At 40.9% G+C, this 22,000-nt stretch overlaps 1 protein-coding gene across 1 annotated transcript in view; it reads right to left on the bottom strand.

The window, feature by feature from the left end:
• Window positions 1-472: 472 nt before the first annotated feature.
• The window catches only part of RARS2 (arginyl-tRNA synthetase 2, mitochondrial), a gene marked incomplete at both ends in the record, with an annotated part of 33,511 nt that continues 11,983 nt past the window's right edge, over window positions 473-22,000 (bottom strand). The window contains 13 exons of the mRNA XM_079550202.1: window positions 473-559; window positions 1,819-1,882; window positions 3,832-3,906; window positions 4,970-5,065; window positions 6,084-6,193; window positions 6,293-6,360; window positions 8,534-8,658; window positions 9,608-9,684; window positions 12,539-12,599; window positions 14,385-14,480; window positions 15,064-15,170; window positions 16,753-16,908; window positions 20,725-20,801. Of these exons, the coding sequence (XP_079406328.1) occupies window positions 473-559; window positions 1,819-1,882; window positions 3,832-3,906; window positions 4,970-5,065; window positions 6,084-6,193; window positions 6,293-6,360; window positions 8,534-8,658; window positions 9,608-9,684; window positions 12,539-12,599; window positions 14,385-14,480; window positions 15,064-15,170; window positions 16,753-16,908; window positions 20,725-20,801 (1,199 nt within the window). The remainder of the gene's footprint in view (window positions 560-1,818; window positions 1,883-3,831; window positions 3,907-4,969; window positions 5,066-6,083; window positions 6,194-6,292; window positions 6,361-8,533; window positions 8,659-9,607; window positions 9,685-12,538; window positions 12,600-14,384; window positions 14,481-15,063; window positions 15,171-16,752; window positions 16,909-20,724; window positions 20,802-22,000) is intronic.

The following is a 22,000-nucleotide window of genomic DNA, read 5'->3' as shown; positions in this document are numbered from 1 at the left end:
TCAGTCATTAGGTGAGTGTAACAGAGGAACAGGACTGGACAGATCTGGTGAAGGGGGAATGCAATACAACATGAAAATGTCTGATTAATTGGGTCTGTTACAATCCCTGGTGCAGCTGCACCCCTCCTACCATGAGGCTTACGCACACAATGGCAACAACTGCAGAAGGGGAGAACTTCCATTGCTTAGGGCAGTACAGTGTAATACTACTTCCTCTACTAGAAGGATGCATTATATGTACAAAGGTAAATACAGAACAGTTGTCTTTTACGGGAACTACCCCACCCTAGTGTCTTAAATGCACTACTACTGTATGGGAAAAAGTAATTATGACAACCACTGCCTCCCTCAAATGGTTGTAGTGTATGTGCCCTTCTGCAGTACAGACACCCAAGACCATTAGCAGTGACTCACGGGAAAGTATTCTCTTGAAAAATAACCTTTATGAAGTCACATACAGCATACAGCCTCATTACATTCGAGTTACAGGTGTAATGCCAAGAAGCTTCATTCCGTTGGCTAGAACGGAGCGTGTGGCTTGAAAGAGACAGAGCCTTGCCTGCAAAACAAGAGCAACAGTTAGCTTGTGTTTGCGGCAGAACAGGACACAGCAGGCAGCAGCAGCCTTTTAAAGGTAAGAATGCACACTGTCTGAGCACTAAGAACACCAGCACTGGCAGAATTCACACCAGCTGCTGATAGTGTCAAAGGGACACTTTCTATCAGCAGTGTCCAGCCCAACCTAATCATGCCAGTTGTAAACAAGGACCACAACAAAAGAAACATAACCTCCTAATGGCAGAGAGACCACAGAACAACTAATGATTACTGTAAAGTGCAAAACTTTCATGTAACATGATAGCACAGGCTGTTACAGACAGAGGACCCTGCTGATATCGCTCCTCTTATTTCACATGGATTAGAGGCTGTCAGCTTGAGGCTGCTCTGAAAATTTCATTGCCCTGTCAGTGTTTATTAGCTGTTCCATGACTGGATATTTGGGAAGGGCTTGCTCCAAAACTTTGCTAAAGAAAGAAGAAAAGCTCTCAAAAGGTAGCACACTAGGATATTGAGAAGGACTTCTCACAAGACAAGGATCTGAAGTGTTCCTTGCAGTTTGAACCATCTCAGTGTTCTACAAGAATGCACAGAACCATCTTCGAAGGCAGGAACACCTACAGCAACAAAGCTGAGCTATGGAGGGCTTCGCGAAGCCCACAGTAATGTTCTCCCCCACCACACCTCTGCACTTGAATGTGACTTCCTACCAAAATCAGATAGGTAACGGCTTTTGAAATAGATAAAATAAGGCAGTGTAGTTACAGCATTCATGGAATACTTAAGCAGTCGACACTGCCTGGGATGTTAGTAGAAAATAATTTGCATCGATTTGGAACTGTACATCAGCAGTTGTCAGCCTCGCTGCTTTGGCTAGAATGGCAATATAGACAACTTGGGATATGTAGGTGGCAAGAGGGAGGAGAAAAGTTGCATTAGCTCTTCATTCTCTTCCCACAGATGTACTAATGGAAACTGTCAGAAATGAACAAGTTAAATATTTAAACATCTACTTCAAAAGTTCAGAATGAAAAGCGATGAGAAGGAAGGGGAATTGTTTTGGTTTGGAGCAGTGTTCTGTTTTGAAGCAGCCCCTTCTGCAAGGTACAGCCACAAACAGCAACTTCTGCCATCCCAGTGATGTCACCCTGCAGGGCAGTCTGGAGGTACATGCTGTGCCAATTGGTTACACAGTAGAGCAAAGTCCTAGGGAATCATTTCTGGGCTGCCCTCCTGCTATGTGCCAATGCTGAGCCATACCTGGGCTAGTGCAGGTGTGCTGCCTTTCACAGGAAGAGTTTGATGTGCCACAGCTGCAAGATGGCTGAAATGGAAAGCAAGGTGAAAAGGAGGACATCTTTCTATAAGAGCAGTGCTGCAGGCTACAGAAAACAGCAGAACTAGGAAAGCCATAAGTGCAGTGTACTACAGCCTTCCTTCTGACAGCCTGTTTCAACCCTGCTGAGGGAGGCCAGGGTTTTCTGGAGCCTGCATGTTGTCATGGCACACCACATTGTCAGGGTACACCATAAACAACTCGGTGCCTGTAAAAATTTTGTTCCCCACCCCCAACAGAACATGTCTGGAAAGCCTTGTCACTGCTAAGGTACATAATTCACATTTCATAGAATTGTAGAATGGCTTGGGTTGGAAGGGACCTCAAAGATCTGGTTCCACCACTGGGCCAGGTTGCCATCCAGTAGATCAGGCTGCCCAGGGCCCCATTCAAGCTGCTCGTGAACACCTCCAGGGACAGAGCATCCACAGCTTTTCTGGGCAGCCTGTGCCAACACCTCACCCATTGGAAAAGATCCCCCTAACATGTAATCTAAGTCTCCCCTCTTTTAGTTTAAAATAATTCCCCCTTGTCCTATCAATATCTATCCCTGTAAAAAGTAAGTTTCCCTCGTACTTACAAGTTTCCATTCAGTACTGGAAGACCACTATCAGGTCTCACCTGAACCTTCTCCTCTCCAGGCTGAACAAACCTGTATCAGTCAGCCTGTCTTCATAGAAGAGGTGCTTTGTGGCCCTCCTCCAGTCCTGTTCCAAATTCTCCATATCCCTCCTGAGCTAGGAGCCTCAGAATCACAGAATAGCCAAAGTTGGAAGGGACCTCAAAGATCATGAATCTCCAACCCCCTGCCACATGCAGGGCCACCAACCTCCACATTCAATACCAGCCCAGGCTGCCCAGGGCCCCATCCAACCTGGCCTTGAACACCTCCAGGGATGGGGCATCCACAACCTCTCTGGGCAGCCTGCTCCAGCACCTCACCATTCTCTCTGTAAAAGATTTCCCCCTGACATCCAAGACCTGGATGCAGATTCCAGATGGGACTCCACAAGGGCAGAACGTTCCACATCAGTACGTTTTTATTCTGTCCTTTCACCTAGCTGTTCTCTTTTGCCAATACAAGTCTATTCTCTGAGACTCATTTGATTGCATGGTTAATTTACAGTATTGTATCTGAACAAGATATATCAAACGTTTTCCTAGTTTAACTTGAGCCATTCTGTAAAAGTTAAGACAGTAATTCCAAACTTATTTAGATAGAAATATGTCTACCAAGTAAAAAACAACAACACAGAATGCAACACCAAGTAGCCTTAAAATAGTTAGTATGTATGTCATACACTACCAAGCAGATTACAGGAGAGTAAAAACATTATGCATCTCTTTATACATTGTTTCTAACTTATGTAGATCTCCCCCATGCACAGACTCTACAACTTTCTCCAGCAATTCTATGCTGGTGTCCTACGTCCTGTTCAGTCACACAGGTCCCCGTGGGGAACCCCCCATGGAGTCTGCATACCCAGTGTGACTTACAGCCATTACTTGTGCTCTGTCTAACTCAGTGCATCATCTGAGATCAGTGGTTTAAAGTTTTTTGGACAAAAGTCTCATAGCTAAAGTTTTGAGATTTATGAGTATTACCAGCTCAAATCTCCTCTTAAGGATATAGTCAGTCTGGCATGATTTGGGTTCCTGGCACTAGGTTAGAGTCAAATGATTCTTTGTCCTTGGAAGCAGTTTTTCAAGAGACTCCTGATTCCTTTCTAGCTATCTCCACCCTTCATCTCCACTACTTGCGATGTAATTTGTTATCCTTCTCCATATCTTTTCAGCTCCAGAGAGACTGTCCCACAAATTTACATCTTTCCTCTATTTTTCTTTTCAACGCAGTATGGATGTGAGAGCTGCAAGCCAGCTAGGGGAAGCAGGCACTCCTTACTAAAGAAGGATGCTGGTATCAGCAATTACCTTACCTAAGTGTGAGGAGGTAGCTGACTATGTGCTTGGGTTGCAGATCCTGAGAGGATCTGTATAGGACCTCATCATACCTGCAGAAAAAGAAAATAAGTGCTTGGCCTTAAAGTGGTAGGAAAGTTTACTGGGATATGAGGCTTATCAGACATGCTTAAATCAGAACAAACAGAATTAACAGGAATAGTCGTCTGAAACAGGCATAAGCTACGTAATTAGCACACAATTGTTTATTTCTTCCTCAGTTACTTCTTGTTGGAGAGAGATTGCTTCTGCTCATCATGCAAACAAACACTGCAGATTGCAGAGCTCGGAAAGAAACGCTAATAGCAAAGAGAACACAAAAGCTATATTTGCCCCTGGAACATTATGTCTGGTTTTACATTTCAACGGTAATTGCAAGCCCTAGCAGCAAAAAAACATGTATTAAATAACCAAGGCAGTCAAAATAGTCCCTTAGATGCTGCCTTTAATAAATGCAACTTAGAATTTTAAGTAGCTACAGGGAATTTCGTAGCATTAGAAAAGACAAAAACAAATTGGGTTTACATAATCCTGGAAGAAAATAAACTTATGTAAGACAGTATTCAACTGGAAAATACAGGCAGACTGATACAGATCCACCATTTTATTTCAAGTCTACTTGTGTACATTCTCCTTCTCACAATCTATATGAAGTTATCCACGCCTCTTGAGGGTGAACAGATTTCAGAGCAGACAGCAGACTTCTTGATCTGTGCTTAGCTATCAAGCCCACCCCTCATCATGCCTATGCCACTTCCCTGAGATCTTCTTCCTTTAAGTTGAGGGGGAACTGCAGAGCAAGCTCTGATGAGGGCTGGTTGCTCATGTCAACAAGAGCACCATGTCAGCTGTTACACATGATGGACAGCCATGCATGAATCTGATAAAACCCAAAGAAATACCCATGAGTTTTCAGAAAAATACAATTGCAGTGGATAAGTAAGACACCACTGGTCTCACCTAGAGGCCTACTGTTGCAATCATGATTTCACAGACAAGCCATTCCCCAAAATTGCACAATCATAAGGGAAAAGCAGTTGTGTGTGCTCAGCAGACTGGAGACGAATCCAAAAGTTTATTTTAAAGGAAATGGTATTTAGAAAAATCTGGACAAACCTGAGAAGATGCTGAAGAAGAGAGATTGCATCTGGCTCTTGCAAGCATGCCACATTAACATCAGTTACTGGCTCATTCCCATGCATCCGTTCTAAACTAAAATACAAGAATCAAAACCAAATGTTAGATAAAAGTTCCTTGTTAGCAAAAAGCAAACAAGAAAAACAGTAATTTATATTTTGGAGAAGAAAGGTAGGTATATTTTGCTCAAGCTGAATAAAACATTAAGAAAGCCTTGATAACTTCAAGATAAAAAAAATAATGTAAAGTTTGTGCTAGATGTTCAGCATAAAACAGTTTTAAAAGGGATTAGAGACATAGATGGAGAGCAGGTTGAGGATCTGATGCTAAAACTACTAGGAAGGCAGTCACCACTTCTATTACAAGAATGGGTGATAAGGGAGTATAGGAGGAAGAGACTAGAGAAAGGAATTGGGCTCCCTAAATACCACTTCTGGCTACCATCGCCTCAGAAGGAATACCAGGTTGTGTGGAACTTTGGTCTAATCCAGGCAGATATCTTACACGCTCTTATGAAGACATATCCATGTCTGCATTAAAAATACTCTGAAGGAATCCTGTAATTGATGGAAACACTCAAACTGGACTCCTCTGAAATTCTTAAAAAGAAAATAATTAAAAACACGTTGGAGTTTGCTCTGAGTCAGGAAGAAGGGGGGCTACTTTTAAACTCAATTACCAACAATGGGAAAATATACCAGAATGCCAGAAGCACCAGCTGTAGTGGTGGCCCCCAAATAGACTTAAGCTCTGTAACTTGGTATACTTCACAAGTACAGGCAATTTGTACCAGTTCCCTTCATTCTCTCACCACCATTCTTCATCACTGAAACCAACTACAGAGACACTGTAGCTAGAACAGACAGATTAGCTCAGCTCTGTAGAAATGAGATGGAAGTATAACTTTAACTGGCTTGCTCTTCTGGGAAAGCTTGGCTTGATGATTCCCATCTTTAACTCAACCTCTGCTGAAAGAGTGAACTCGTGCCCTATTTAGGGAAGGACTCAACACTATTATCTAATGCTACTATTAACAAAGCAGCGAGGTTAAAATTAGTGTCAGATTGTACTTCTGCACACAGGTTCCTCTTACCTGTGGAGTCTGGCATGGGTGTACTGCAAGAACACGCCTGTATCTCCACGACTTTGAAGAGCTCGATCCCAGCTGAACTGATAATCAGATGAGAGGAGGCCTCGGAAGTCCTGGAAGAATAACTTAATGTTACCTAGATACAGCTCTCCATCACAATCTGTGATCTTGCACAGAAAATGCAAACATGTCTGGAGGTAGCTCAGACTCACCTGAATTATTAGTGCTGCAAGACCAACCTTCTCTGCTGTTTCCATAGGGTCTTCTACCTCTTTGGTTGCTGAAAAGGAACAGAGAAAAAGAAGATGTAAGTCCATAATAGTAAAAGAACTCCCTTGCTTGGGTTTGGAAACGCCAATAAAACACAAGATCTTTCAATACTGTGAACTAGCAAAATTGAAACTGTCAGGATGTGTACAGCAAAAAGGCCAAGACAGAAACCTTCCTTCAAATTAAGATCTGTTCCAGACATGCATTTTCCCCCCACTTCTCCTAATATGTTTAATACAGATTTTAAGGTCAGAAAGGTTCATTACACAAGCCGAGACTACACAGAATTCCTCTTTGGTAATTCAGACAGCCTCTAAGATCACAAAGAGAATGACAAAGGAGTTCAAGGTTTTGTTTAAAGACTCCAAGGGAAGCTTAAACAATCAAAGGAATTACTCTAATAGCTAACGGAGCAGTCAGATGCACGTTTTGGGAGATTTGTGCCATTCACTAAACTAACTATACTCAGAGAAGCTGAACTGAGTGCTCAGATTTCTCTTTTAAGCCACAGGATTGACCGCAGATGCAATCACAGAATCACTTAGATTAAGAGGGACCTCTTGAGACTGTCTAGTCCAACCTCCCTGCTCAAGCAGGGTCAGCTAGAGCAGACTGCACGGTTCAGTCTGTTCAAATGCTTCTTAACCCAAACATCTTCCACAAAGGTTTATTTACTTTTTGAGATGAGTAGAAAGAAGAATGCTGCTGATAATGGAAATAGCAGAAGACCTATGTGCAGCTAATAGCAAAGGAAGTCTTCACAAAAGTACTTAACTAACCAGCTCTAATTCCATACAGGAATATTGTTTTTAAAGCTAGCATTGGCTGTTAGATGCCCAGCTCTCGCAATCTTTCAGTGACAGTCAGGCACCTTGGTACACAAACTAATTTGCAGTGCCTTCTAGTATGTATCCAAACACTTTTACAACACTGAAAACATTCCTAAGAGTCAGGGATTTATGATATCTAATTCAGCAAAGGAAAAGCAGGGCAGGAATTCGGATGTGAGGGAGAAGTAGGATTTAGGATCTAACAGATAAACTCTGGGAAATGCTACAGTGCCACCTGAACACACCACTGCCTTCAGCCACTCCTCTTACTGCTTGTGTAATGGAACAGGGGGCCTGGACCTCTGTCATTTCAGTTCAGTCCCACACAAAAATAAGCTGGCTTTACACTCAAAGATAATACTGACCTTTAAACTGAAGCTCTAAGTTCCATTGCCCTCTCCAGGAAAACTGCTTTGAACAATAGGACGGCGACTATCTATCATTCTGCCTGCCTCCCTTCTCCTTGTCTGCCTTTCAGGCAAAATTATCTGGATTACAAAAGCTGAAAAGGCAGAGCAAGGAAGATGCACGCTCAAGCTGATCGATTAAATTTAGCATGCAACTCCAGAAGGCACAAGAGGAGGGCGGCATTTCCCCAGGAACTGCTTGAATCGCTACTGCTTCAAAATGAAAGAGCTCTGGAGTCACAGCCAGCGAAGGAAAATGTCCCCTTCAGCAGACTGCTACAGACCAACGACCTCCTGGGGACTTTGGAAACAGACACGAGGCTGGGAGGATAGCAAGCAGCAACTGTGGACAAGGTGGAATCAATTGTGCCTGAAGAGACTGTCAGAGCTACAAATCATTTGGGTCAAATCTATATTGTCCCCTGAACTCCAGTTCCAACTCCGCTATTGACTTATCTGTCCATCCAGAAAAAAAAACCACAACAGTTGTTCCCCAGTGGCAAGTATTTCTTTCTCAGTGCAAGAGCGTGAAGAAATAATTTCAACAAATGTTAAAATTCACAAATCTGTAATTGATGGAGACTCACAAAGTTGCAAATAATTATTTTAACACTGTTTGAATTACGGTAGGTAGGAAAAGCACAGAGATCAGAGCATATTACTAGGAATTTTTTCACACAGAGGGTGGTGACGCAACCCAAGGAGGTTGTGGATACCCCATCCCTGTAGGAATTCAAGGCCAGGCTGGATGTGGCTCTGGGCAGCCTGGTCTGGTGGTTGGCGACCCTGCACAGCAGGGGGGTTGAAACTCGATGATCACTGCGGTCCTTTTCAACCCAGGCCATTCTGTGATTATTCTGATTCAGGGGAAAGTAAAAGAAGAGACGACAGGTTTCAAATCAACACAGAGCATCAAAAGAAATGAATAGGACCTGAAGTAGCTAACTTTTTGCAGAAGCCATGTTTTCTAACATCCTCGATCGAACTTCATCTAAAACGTCTTCGAGGAAAACAACTTCTCCTTTCCGAGTCTTCATCCCTTGGACTAGCCCAAAGGACACGTGCCGGCACCTGTGTTGAAAAGCACCAGGACCTAAAATTACATTTTAATCAACAGATATGTTTGCTGTGTTTGTTTAGAGCTAGGGAAGCAGCAGTAACAGCTGAATAAATAGTGCTCCAATGTGGGAAGCTTGGTGACATCATCATTAACTCTCCTTTTGGCAATGAAAACTCTGTATGCCTTATTTAATGAGAAACTGTGATAACCTGCTTGTTTGTGTGCTCCTGGGAACCTCTCTTGCTACTAGCTTTAGTACAGAGGGCTCAGTGCAATAAATTGAGGAGAGGCAGGATGTGGATAGATCACATTACTGTGGCAACACAAGTCTGTTAATAAGATTAGAAAGGGAGTCATCATAATTCTGGTGTGGTCACGTTAAACTAAAAGCATAATTAATCATTGCTAATAATAAAACATTCACTGCTTCTGCTCAAAATAATCCCAAGCATTACTCTGGATCCATATCCTGAGGTAATTTTAGTACAACTCTAAGGACTGTGAGAGAAGGCAGACTAATATTACTGAAAGCTAAAATCCTATATTTAACTACAAAAGACATGCAGTCTGTCAGAGAGGAATATGATTTAGTCTGCAGATCCGTTATTGACCTTTGCTCAGATTGCTAACAAGGCTGGTAATGAAAATGAATAATGGTGGGGATATATTTCCCTGCAATAGATATTGCAAGCCTGAAGCATGATTCAGACGCCTCCTAAAATATCACAGTTCGAGAAACAATCATTTAATATGTGATCACACAACATCCCAGAAGCTGTGCCAGTGTCTCTGAATGACTGTTCCCCTTTCTCTCATTTTTATATCAAGAAAACCCACTCAGTGGCTGCCAAAGCTACTGCGTTTTCCATCCTAAATACCTGGTGATACATATGCTCATTCTTCCACTCCCTCCCCCTTAGAAAAAAAAAAAATACATAACTAAAATTCATGAATACATACCTTTCTACCCAGTCATAACCCATGAGCTTCAGTATTTGGAACAAGTGCTGAAAGTGACTACTTTGGTTTCTGTCTGTCTAAGGAATAGAATTGATGCACATTAGAAAACGCTTCAGGTGGGAGAAGCTTTTAATGCAAACAAATAGCACCATAGATGCTGTACCAGTAAGTCATGCAAGCAGTATTAAACCTGGGAAGACAGATTAGAAGTGAAAAATGTAACAGCTAAAATATATGACAAGAAGATCTTGCATTGTTACAAAAAAAAAAAAAAAAAAAAAAAAAAAGAGAATTAAAAATAAAAAGATTATTTCTATGTCATTATGTCATGGAAAACCATGAACTGAAATTAAACCTCGACGTTCCTTGGTTTCACGTTAGCTGCCCATCAGGCAAAATGCCTTCAGAATGCAGCTGAGAGCCTGGCTGCTCTTGAGATGTTCCCATGTTTTACATCACCAAACTTTGAGGCTCCTTTGGCTAAGAAAGAGAACACTTCTTTGATTCTGTCAGTGATACAGCCAACATGATAGCATGTGTGTCAATGCTACACCTAGGTAGACTAGCATGGCTCCTTGTGAAAGCCAAAAGCTTTCTACTGCTCCCAGAGCACCTCCTGGAGCTTTACAACATAAGTTGGGTATATATTTAAGAAATAAATTAAAAAGCATAAATTGTTCTATTTTCAATGTTAATGATGCATCTGTGCTCTCTTCCAGTTCCTCTCTCCTATGACTCAAGGTTGTCTCTGCTGAAGTTTTTCTTCTACCTAACAATTACCTGTGGTACTTCAACCACAACTGTTGCTACAACACTCATTTTTCCCATCAGCTGATTTGATTATGTCGCTAGGAGTCTCCCTCCCTAAAAAAATAAGGCTGAATATACTGCTGTGTTAATCAAATAACAAGCAACAAGTAGCTTCTTTATTTGTATGGTATTCCAAGACAGGGAGTGAGCAGCAATGTGCTTATAGGCGTTTTTTCTTAACTCTACCACCGCGTAAAGCCTCCTTTTTCACAGCTCCTCATAACCTGCTGGACTCCTGTGCATCCCCTCTCCCCTCTGCAGATTCACAGGCAAGGCTAATGAACGGACAGCGGTGGTCAGCATTTCACACACATCCTTTCAAGCTCTTCCATGCATCCTACATTTGGAATAGCTCTCTGCACCTGCAACAAAGCCTAAAGATCTAAAACACTTCACAACAAACTTCACAAAGTTTAGATTCAGGACAGCTCATTGCACTGGTCAATGTTGCCCTGCTGTTTCCTCTGCTCCGGCCTTGTCTGAAATTGATTATTCTCCCGTTTTATGAGAAATTTTACATTCTCTGACAGAAACAAGTTTTGTTTTCCATGTACAACAGCAAGTCCCTTACAGCACGGGGCAAAGTTTGCAGACAATGGGGATTATATTTTACATATAAAAGGGCTTTCATCTCCTGATTTGAGTGCAACATTCAGCTGAAATCACCACTTCTTAGCAAGTGTCATGTTTTTTAGAATATTTTGGACATTATGTTCATATCACAGCGTTTATATGAACTAAGTAGGATTCTTTTAACATAAATCAGCAAATGCACTGATTTACAGCATTAAAACTTAAAAACAAGCTGATCTTAGGGAAATAAAAACTCAGTTACTAGGATTGAGCGATGAGGAACCAGGAAGTTTTAAGACTGCTGTTTCCATACATGCTAATCTAATGGAGCGTGCACATTAGCTCACTCCATTAGCTTAACATTCAGCCCACATCCTGATTTGTGCAAGATACCCACTAATTTTCTTCTTTCACTAAGTTTCTTCTCCCTTGGCACCTATGCTACTGAGTACATATAGAGATAATTACCTGCCACATGAACTAGCTGGAAGCTTCCCTAACTCCTAATGCACTGCACTTTCATGGCCATGCTGCTCTCTGACGTCAGCAATCTAGAATGTACTGGCCAGATACAAGCAGTAAACCCACCACCACCTCCAATAAACCAACCAACCAACATAAAATAGACAACTAGGATCATATGTTCTATCATCATCACACGTTGGAATCTCAATTCAGTAGAAACTTCCTGAAGGCTGAAAATAAAAGGAGGAATGCAACTCATTGCACTACCTGGGTATTTAATGTTGTGGTTACTGACCTCTCCCTTGGATCGTGGTATCTGTGTTGGACTGGCTTTTGAAAAAGCTGTGCCATAGGAGATACACGGGCACTACCATGTGCCAGAAACCTGCAGATTCTTTCCACAGGTCATTAATTGACTTCAAATAACAGAGCATGATTTTCAGAAAAGCATTGTGTGCTACATCCTTAGTGGTTCTAAAGCAGAAAAAGCTTCACATAATTGAGAAGAAAATCCTGCTATTCATTAACCGGTACAGCTGGAATTGTTAAAAAGCAAAACAATCAAGTGCAGAAATATAAAACCAATCTCCATGCACAACTGCATGGTCCAGGCTGATTAAATAGTACTTCATGAGAAATTTCTAACATAAAAAAAAATGAAGGCACTGGTCAAAGCTATAAAAATTTATATCACAGATAATATATGAGGACTTTGAGTAAATCTAGATTTCAGAACACTCATTTATAATATTACCATCCCTTATAACACTAACAGCTTTAAAAATATTAATTACAACATTTATATAGAAAATTCAATGTCAACTGAGGAAAAACTTGCTTTAAAACAGATTGCACTTAATTTTTCAAACAGAGAACAGCCCCAGAACTGATTTTTCAGCCATTCTGTGGGTTGTGAACTGAAACAGAACCAAGAACTACTGCCACACTGCAGCACAGCCTCTGGGCACTGAAGCCTGCTTCTGTCACTGCCAAAAACACTCAGTGCCAGTCGGATCTGGGAGCAAGAGGCCCCAGATTGCTGGAGTCAGGCTCAAAGTATTCACTGAATCTAGAATTACTTACCACATAAATCATAGTATCCCAGTTATACTTATTCATTCGATCTATGGCAGCAGCGAGGTCTCTGAAAGAGAGAGTGAGAAACTATTGGGAATTCCACTAAAATTAAACACATCTCATTTTTTGCCATTTAAGAAAATTATCTACTCTCGTCGAGGTGAGGAGGAATGCCATATCAGAGTGTGTGCATACCTTACACAAAATAGAGGTGCTTCAAATTATCTTTTAAACCACTAGCTAAGAAAATCACAGAGAAGACAGTTTTATGGGCAGAATAAAACTGGTTTCTGCCTACAGGAAAATCAGTCTGCTGGGAGACACGAAAGGAACAACCCTATTCTGGAAAAATAAGCCAGTGCTCAGTACTAGGTCCCAGGTTCTAATGCTGAGAGGACATGAGACACAAGACAGGAAGAACAGCATCTTGTACTTACACAAGATTCATGAGATGTTCAGGGGAGGAATCAAAGGCAGAAAAAGAGGGAAAAGATGACAGAAGAGGCAGCTTGCTCATAAACACTGCTGGCCAGTAGACCACACCCTGTACCTACTTGGTACTGTCTGTCCCCTTCTCATGAAACTCAATTTCTAACTTACGTGGGAGAGGGGGCTCTCTCTCCTGTGTGTATGTACGTGTTTGGAAGCCTAAATGTCAGTCACTGAATCTGACTGAATGACTTCAGGTCATTCTGGTCACTATGATGCCAGCAGCTGAAGAGACTGGAGTAAATGCCTGTATGTCCACGTGTGATTGATAATGAATATCAAGTTGAATTACTCATTACGTAGGTGAAGTGCTCTTGGAGTCAGGTATGTGCATGTCTCCAAAAGCGAGGCACCCAAAGGAGTTAACTGCCTATAGGTATTGGGAGTTATCAAGTCTTGCATATCAAAATATCCACAAGGAATTTGGAGAAAGAAGGGAGAAAAGCAGTGATGAAACTGATGGTATAGTGCTGGTGGCTCACTGAGTAAATGAACCACCATTGAACCATTTTCTTCTATATCACACTGTAAGTAAACAGAAAAGGTTTTTTAAAACCTTCATTATTTGCCAACTGTTTTATTAGATGAAGAGTTCTTAGCTTTGTTTTTGAAGTTAGCAGCTGGAGAAAGTGCTCCTACTTAGGGAAGGAGGAGACTTATTAATAGGAGATTTATTTACTTCCCTGTTAAGGGAAGAAAAAGTATTTAAAACCGGTTGTTTTTCCCAAGCCATTTTCACAGAATGACAGAATTGTAGGGGTTGGAAGGGACCTCCAGAGATCAGAGTCCAACCCCCCTGCCAAAGCAGGTTCCCTACAGCAGGTCGCACAGGTAGGCATCCAGGCAGGTCTTGAACATCTCCAGAGAAGGAGACTCCACCACCTCCCTGGGCAGCCTGTTCCAGTGCTCCGTCACCTCACTGTAAAGAAGTTCTTGCGCACATTTGTGTGGAACTTCCTATGCTGCAGTTTCCGGCCGTTTCCCCTTGTCCTGTCTCCACTCACCACTGAAAACAGTCTGGCCTTGCCACTCTGCCCCCCACATCTTAGATACTTATAGACCTGGATCAGGTCCCCTCTCAGTCTCCTTTTCTCAAGGCTGAACAGACCCAGTTCACTCAGCCTTTCTTCATAGGAAAGCTATTCCAGGCCCCTCACCATCTTTGTGGCCTTCTGCTGGGCCACATCATAGTTATATTCATCCCATCATAGTTGTATTGCTAATTCCAGTTACAATTACCCATCAGTCAAAGTGTTCCACCCCAGAAATAAAAAGCTGCAAAATCTGCACCATCAGTTACAGATGTATATATACAAAGTCTTGCTGGCCAAACAATCCTTATAAACACAAACAGATAACTTGCCTTGTTATATAAAGAGATGTCCCATCACTACGACTGACTGTGGAAAGTGATGAGAGGTCTTTCTTTTCTGAAAGATCCACAACTCCGGTCCCTTTTCTGCAATTTGAGAGAGAAGGCTGAAGAACTGCAATCCCAGTTCAAAATACAAGTAACCTAGGGTAAGACGCAGAGAGGCCTCTTGTCACAGGACCCATTACTTGAATGATTGCTTCCTTGAAGTCTTATCAACAACCATTCCTCTAAGTTTGTTGTTACTACTGCTGAAGTCAAAAAAAAAAAAAAAACACCTTGCCATATTCTGGTGCATTCTGTGAATATAATTTCCCTCCCATTTCAGTCAGGCAGTGCATTAAGGCAAGGATATTACCTGACTCTGCACATTAATTGGCACATGTGGTTACCAAACTAATCAACAGCCTAAAAGCCCATTAAGAGTTGACCACTGTCATTGCACCTAATTTGTTATGGCCAGCCTTCTGCGTCACGAGAAAAGGCAAACAATTTTTGCTACAATTGCGTAAATTCTGTTGTTTTCTACTAGAATAGCTACTGGAAACACGTAAAGAAACAATTTTCTTCAGGTTATATACACATGGCAGTCATGTTATGTGAAATATAACTGAAATATTAAAAAAAAAAAAAAAACACCACATCAATAGGCTGAATAACCAGGTCATACGTTGTTTTCTGAAGGAGCCCTTTATCTTCCAACATCTTCAGAACTTCACGGGATTTCTCTTGATAAAATGATTCTCCAGAATACTCATCAAAGTGCACTCCTAGACGCTGAAGGGTTCCAAGAAGATGAAAGAAGAGAAACACAGTTAGACTGAGATAATTTCTTCCAATTAAGTCCAATGATAGGTCTGTGCCACAGGTCAGATAGAGAACTAAGACGGATTTTTTTTAAAAAAATGTCACATCAGTGTTAAAAGATGCTTAGATTTTGATTTGATTTCTGCATTAGAATTAATCTCTTGGAGCTAAATACAAATTTGGATATAATGTTCACGAGATGTTAGGAGTAAACTGGAAAGAGTGATGGGCACGGAAATTCCAAGGTATGCCATTATTTACTATGCTGGAGGTGAAATCAGTGGACTGAAAAGAAGTTACCCGGCCTTGATACCAAACCTGTTTTAGAAGGACGTGAAAAGAAGGAAAAGAAAGCAGAAGCTGCTCATAGACTTTGCTACACACACAGAAATCATATTTACTAGAAAGGCTCAAAGTACACCTGGTAAAGATTAGCTGACTAGGTGCCAAAATGGAGCATAACGTATTAGTATAATAGAAAAGGCTGGGGACAACAAAAGCTGACCGCTCACTTCTAGGTACTTAACTGTTTAAAAAGGGATGGTGAGCGTGAGACCTGTCATCAGCAGTGCATGACAATACCATCGTGATGAAGTGGCACACACAGCTCAATACTCCACCTATCCTAACAGGTCAGGTTTCCACTAGAATTATCAACACCGTGCCTCCCGTAGGAGGTGTTAATTTAGAATATTTGGCATGAATCTAGTAGCTAGTTTTCAGATAGATAGTTGGTTCTGGGCCAAGATTATACACCATTAATACCAAGAGATTGGGTCCAGTGACAGGAGATGTACTTCCACTCTTGTTTCACAAATTTATAGTAGTGATTTCGTGGTCAATAGCACAAACTTCTCCCATCAAACAGTGGACAAATGGTTCCATTCTTGAGGTTACAGTACATAACAGATGGCTGTATGCTAGATGAGCTCTACATGCAGGTAACTTACGTGCTGATTACTATTGTAATCTCTGCTGTTTTAGTTTATTTCAGTCAATGTAACCTCTGACATACACAACTCTGCATGCATTACAATATCAGATCAGAAAAATGAGAACAGTATTATCACCCATTAAATTTATAACATGGGAGCTTAAATTGAGTAGGTTGTTGCTGACAACAAACAAAACAAACCTGAGCAGTATTTAGTTAACACTGATTTGCATTGTTGCTCAGCACCATTATCTCAAATTTAAGGCTTCTAAAAAGGGAGAATTATATGGCCAATCAAAAGGCCAATTATATGAACTCCATTAAATGAAATCTGTATCAGCTACCAGCAACTAAAGTGACATTCTACATGGATGTTAAATCAACTACTGTGCTTTTTCCAAACACAAGGGAGCATAACCTGGCATATTTAGAAACATCTTCCCCGCAACACTACAGTTTACCAGAAAGACAATGAATTCACAACATTATAGCAGCCTCCTTTCTCAAGTCGCAATCTCTTGGATGAAAAGGTGCTGTGTACACTGATAACTAGATGGACAAACAGATGGAAGGAGACTATTTTACCAACAACACAGAAAAAGCATGGATTGCTTGTACCTTATAAATTTGGGTGTATTCTTTAATACTGAAGTCTCTAAATTCTTTCCAAAGTGACAATGCCTGCTCATCATGTTCCTCCAGCTTTCTAAAGAAATCCTTGGCCAGCTTTTTTGTGTTTTCATCTGCTGCTGCTTTGTTAATCTGCACATACACCTAAAATAAAATGGCATGAAAACATTGAATTATAATCCTCTCCTCAAATAAAAATAATCAAAGTCCTACAAGAATAATACAGAATAGATTTAAAGGTGACATTTTTAATCTTAAACATTTGAAAGCTGCATTAAAGAAACAGATTTCCTATTTAAAGCACGAATGAGTAGTCTAAACTTCAGCAGGAAAGGGTGCAGCTTATCTTGAAATAAGACTAATCTCATAATTCTCTACTGCTGTTGCTACCATCGTCTTCCTTACCTTGAAAGAAGTGCAATGGTGAAATACAGAAGAAATCATTTGCATGAAAGGGAAACAATCACAGACTTTTAAATCTGAGACTCTTGTTCAGAGAAGCACAAAGTTGATACTTCAAACAACTGCACTGCTTAAAAATGAGATGGCAGTCAAAACAGCATCCTAGATGGATTTTGTACACCCGATGTTGTACAAAAGCAAAGAAAAAAACCCCAAACCCCACAACAAAAACAAACTAACCAAACAAAAAACCACAAAAACTAAAACCAAACCAGCAAACAAAAGATCTCCCAAAACAAATAAAACCCAGTTGTGATCCAAACCTCACATACTTAGAATCCGTAGAATGGCTTACGTTGGAGGGACCTCAGAGATCATCTAGTTCCAATCCCCCTGCTATGGGCTGGGCTACCAACCCACTAAATCAGGCTACCCAAGGCTTCCTCCAACCATTCCTATCAGGACAGGGCACTCATAACCTTGGGCAGCCTGTGCCAGTGCCTCACTACACTCAGATTACTTGCAATACCCTGTATTTATACTAACATGTTTTACCTGTGGCTGAAATCAGGCATATGAATGTCTACACCCAACTGGGCACACATATGCAGCCAGTTTGCCACAAGTATTACTAACTGTTCTATTAGCTGATCTTACCAAGGCACACCAAAACCTCGTGCATAAGCAAATTCCTTTATATCTAATGGCCAAATGGTCGACAAGGAACTCTTTCCACATGTAACATTCTGAAAAACCACATAAAAGATTTTTAAATTTAAAGTATTATGTGGAAATAATTGAAGTAATTAGTGGCTACACTGTTTATTTAGATCCAAATAGTTCAACGTTGATTAACTGTTAAGTATTTGTAAGAGAGCTTACATCCCTAAATCATCGCAGTCCTGATAATACAAACTTCACTCCTGCAAGAATATCTTGCTTGAATGCCTTCAGTCTATGAAAACAAGCTTCCATAGCAAAACCCTTGAACTTTTCCCCTTCCTTTTATGACTCAAGATTTTTTAAAGTACTGCTGACAAGCCTCAAAGATTAATGTTTGCTTAGTTCTGGCACAAAAAAGGGAACAAAGTAGAAGGAAAATTCAACCTTATCCATGAACAATGCTCCTTTAGCCCCAAACAGTAGCTGTGTATACTCTAACCCTTTCCCTACCTGTGATGCTATAAAACAAAAATAATGTTAAAGGCATATTTGCACCTGACTTAGCCAAAATGGAAAGCACGGTATTTGGAAATACACACTTATCCACACATTCATTTATACAGAAGCTGTGTCATGGATTTTTCCTATTAATTAACAACAGGAGAGGTTAGTTTCACAGAATGGCCAGGGTTCTGGCCAAAGACCACGAATCTCCAACCCCCCTGCCACATGCAGGGCCACCAACCTCCACATTTAATACCAGACCAGGCTGCCCAGGGCCCCATCCAACCTGGCCTTGAACATCTCCAGGGACGAGGCATCCACAACCTTCTGGGCAGCCTGTTCCAGTACCTCACCACTCTCTCTGTAACGAACTTGTTTCACACAACAGCAGAACTTTGCCACTTTGAAACATATCTCTGAATCTAACATAAACTGGAAACCCAGCTAAGGTATTTAAAAGTAAGGAATATTTGAGAAATTGCAATGTAGACACAAACAACTACTGCTTTAGACTCTTATAGCTCAACTGAATACTGTTCACTAAATTTAAAAGTAATTTTAAGGCCATAAAGCCTTAAAGATTATATTTTAAAGTTTTACTATAAAACTCAAGTAGGTACATTTTAAATCCTAAGAACAGGCTGAAATTATAAATGAAAATTGAGTAATATACAGCAATGCATAATCAAAAGAATATGACTACTTCTGTCTTGAAATCAGTCCTACAACTCTAAAGCACACTCGTGCTAAGAACTCATTCATTTCAGAAGCACCTAGGTTAAACTGACACTTCAAAGTTCCCTAGGTTTCCAAAATTAAGTTTTTCTGCATTTCTGAAGTTGTCCTACTTCAGAGGTTTGAATTTTGGAAGGTCCTGAACAGATCCAGGTACTGGACTCAATGATCCTTGTGGATCTCTTCCAACTTGGGATATTCTACAGCTCTTTGAGGAAACAGGAGAACAGCATTATGTCAAAAAAGCCAGCCACCTTAGAAGCAACTATTCAACTATATAAACAACCTGCCTAATGTGTATTCCATTGTACTGCATCCAGGCATTCAGCCATGTTTTGTTCCTTTGCCAGTAAACAGGTAACTGTAAAAGTTACCTTGTGACACACTGTCCAAACACCAGCTTGGCAACAGTTTCCACATCCAGCTCAGAGAGTAAAGCAGAGCTCAGCTTTGTAACAAGAGAACACTTTGACACAGCCACACAAGAACCTGGAGAAAGCCCCAAGAGCATCTGAAATCTTCCTCTTAAAGGAGGGTGTGGCCATTCCTTAAGAGTTTAATTTGTACAGGTATATAACTCATGCTCTCTCACATATTATACATGTTACACCCGGCACATGTTGTTACCAGAACTTTCAGTACTGAAAGATTCAAAAAACTTTTTTTTTTTTTTTTTTTTTTTTTTTTTCTTTCTTCTCTCCCCCCCACTTCACTGTATGAAACAAGAGCCATAGAAACTGGTATAGAGGAGAAAATAAATATTGACTTGTAAGATTTTACACGTATCTGGATGGTGCAAACCAACATCCAAAACCATCACAGTTCTAAAGAAACAAGATTTGTTAAACTATCACAGAGTTGTGGAGAGTCCACTAAGTTTTGCCCCAATGCTGTCTGCAACATTTGCACTGCACTACAGTGGGCAACCAAAAGGGCACCTTCGTGAAATAAGTTTCCCTGCTGTAGAAAGACATTTCATGAATGCTTGTCAACAGAAATTGCACCTACCACTGGCTCTCTACACTCTTGAAAGAAAGCAAGCATTCTGCAGAGCTGGAATAATATTCCAGAATAGTATTCTGAAAAATGACAATCATTTCTCATTACATACATTATATGCTAAGGCTTCACAATAGATATAAAACACTTTATAGATCCTTTCCCCCAAACTGGAGCAAACAGTGGGCTGCACAATGGAAATTAAATACTACTTATTGCAAATCAGAAGCAACAAAAAGATTTGCATAGCATATTTGCTACTTTTCAGTGTAACTGAATACAGCTTTGATAAACAATATACTACAGCATCAGATGTGAGACTTCCATTTCCAAAGCATTGCCAAAGCCAAGCTCGGTCGTCATCTGTGCCAGTTAGGTAGGTGGACAGTGACAGCAATCAAGCTGTCTGTGGCAGCAGCAGCAGCAGCCAATGCAAGCTAACCATCCGTTCAATTATTCCCCCATAGGTGGCGTGTTTTTCCAGCTGATGAACCGTCTCTGCTGACACGGCCACTCATCCCTCAACAAAGTACTTCAAACCCAATGTGAGTTACGTGAATCCACGATGACCCTTGCAGACACATCACTGTGCAAAACTGATAGCCAAGTTAAATGGATTGCTCTCTGAAGTCCCTACATGGTTTTCTCTGAACTTACCTCAAAAAGGTGCTGTAAAGGACTGGATTTCAGCTTTTCTTTCTCACCAAACTGTTGGAAACCCACACCTAGTAAGCCTTGAACAACAAATCAGTGTAGAGTTAGACAAGTGCACTGTTTTGTCGTTTTCACAAGCAAGTCTTAACACTGTATGTAATAAAACAAATTCCTTACTATTTTAGCAATATAACAGAGTATGCTCTAAAAGCAAAATGAAAGCATAGCTTGTTATGTCACTGCATGAAAAAACTGCTAGAAACTAGTATGAAGTACTATGTTGATTTCTTCAATTCCTCAAAAACAGAATTTGTTTCTAGATCTGTAGACAAAATTAGATGCTATGCAGCAACTAGCTGAAAATTAGAAGCCACATACAGGAAACTGCCCAGGGACAGAACATGCTCAGAACTCCTTGTCTGGCTTCCTCCCTTAGCAGTATTATCATTTCAAGGACAATAGAAATTGGGACACAACATGGTATTTCACATACCACTCATGCAATACTTTCAAGGGAACTTTTTTTCTGAATGCTGAGAACGTGCAGCTTGCTTTCACATATCTGATTTGGCTTTAGCACTTTCCGAAAGCCATCTGAAAGGGCAAGAAATTCAAATCCCAATCTTATTGTCTAAGTCAAAAGGGCTCATTAACTCATTCGGTAATCCAGCAACCAAACCCTGTTGCCTCTTAGATTATCTAAGGGTGCTTTTCAAGTTGTCTCTGCCCCCTGAGCTAACAAGGTCCTGGACTGATGTAAAGCCAGCAGCTGAGGAATGGGCATGCAGGCGCCCCTTTGAAAAACTCTCTGCAGCTAAACAAACAGCACTATCTCAAGAACTTCCCTCTTGGAAACACCGAGCTGTGGCAGATTTAGATAAGAAAAACAAGTTAGAGTCTAGGAAACAAAATGAGTCAGATCCTACTGAAAGGGAGTTTCTTTAAGGACAGCTTGTTTTCTGAGCAACTACAAGTTGGTTTCCTACTGAGCTCTTGGACATTAGAGTACCTACATGCTCCACTCTTCGATGCTGGATTCATACTCCAACCCCCTAGCAAGACTTCCAGTTTTCGTTCAGCTCAAATACCTTCCATAGGTTTCTGTAATCCAGCCCTTGTTACGTTTGCCAATTACTGGTAAGATGCAGCACGTGCTGGGTCTGATTTTGACTTTGATGTGCTGACTGGTTAGCTGACAGGCTAAGCAGAGAAGTTAACTGTCACTCCCTGAGGGCACTACATTGTATTCTACACTTACTTGGCTGTCAACTGTCACAAA

This window comes from Tetrao urogallus (genome assembly GCF_951394365.1).
Source record: "Tetrao urogallus genome assembly, chromosome: 2".
Classification (NCBI taxonomy): Eukaryota; Metazoa; Chordata; class Aves; order Galliformes; family Phasianidae; genus Tetrao; species Tetrao urogallus.
Note: the sequence above shows the minus strand (reverse complement) of the source record. Positions and strands in the feature narration are given on the sequence as shown.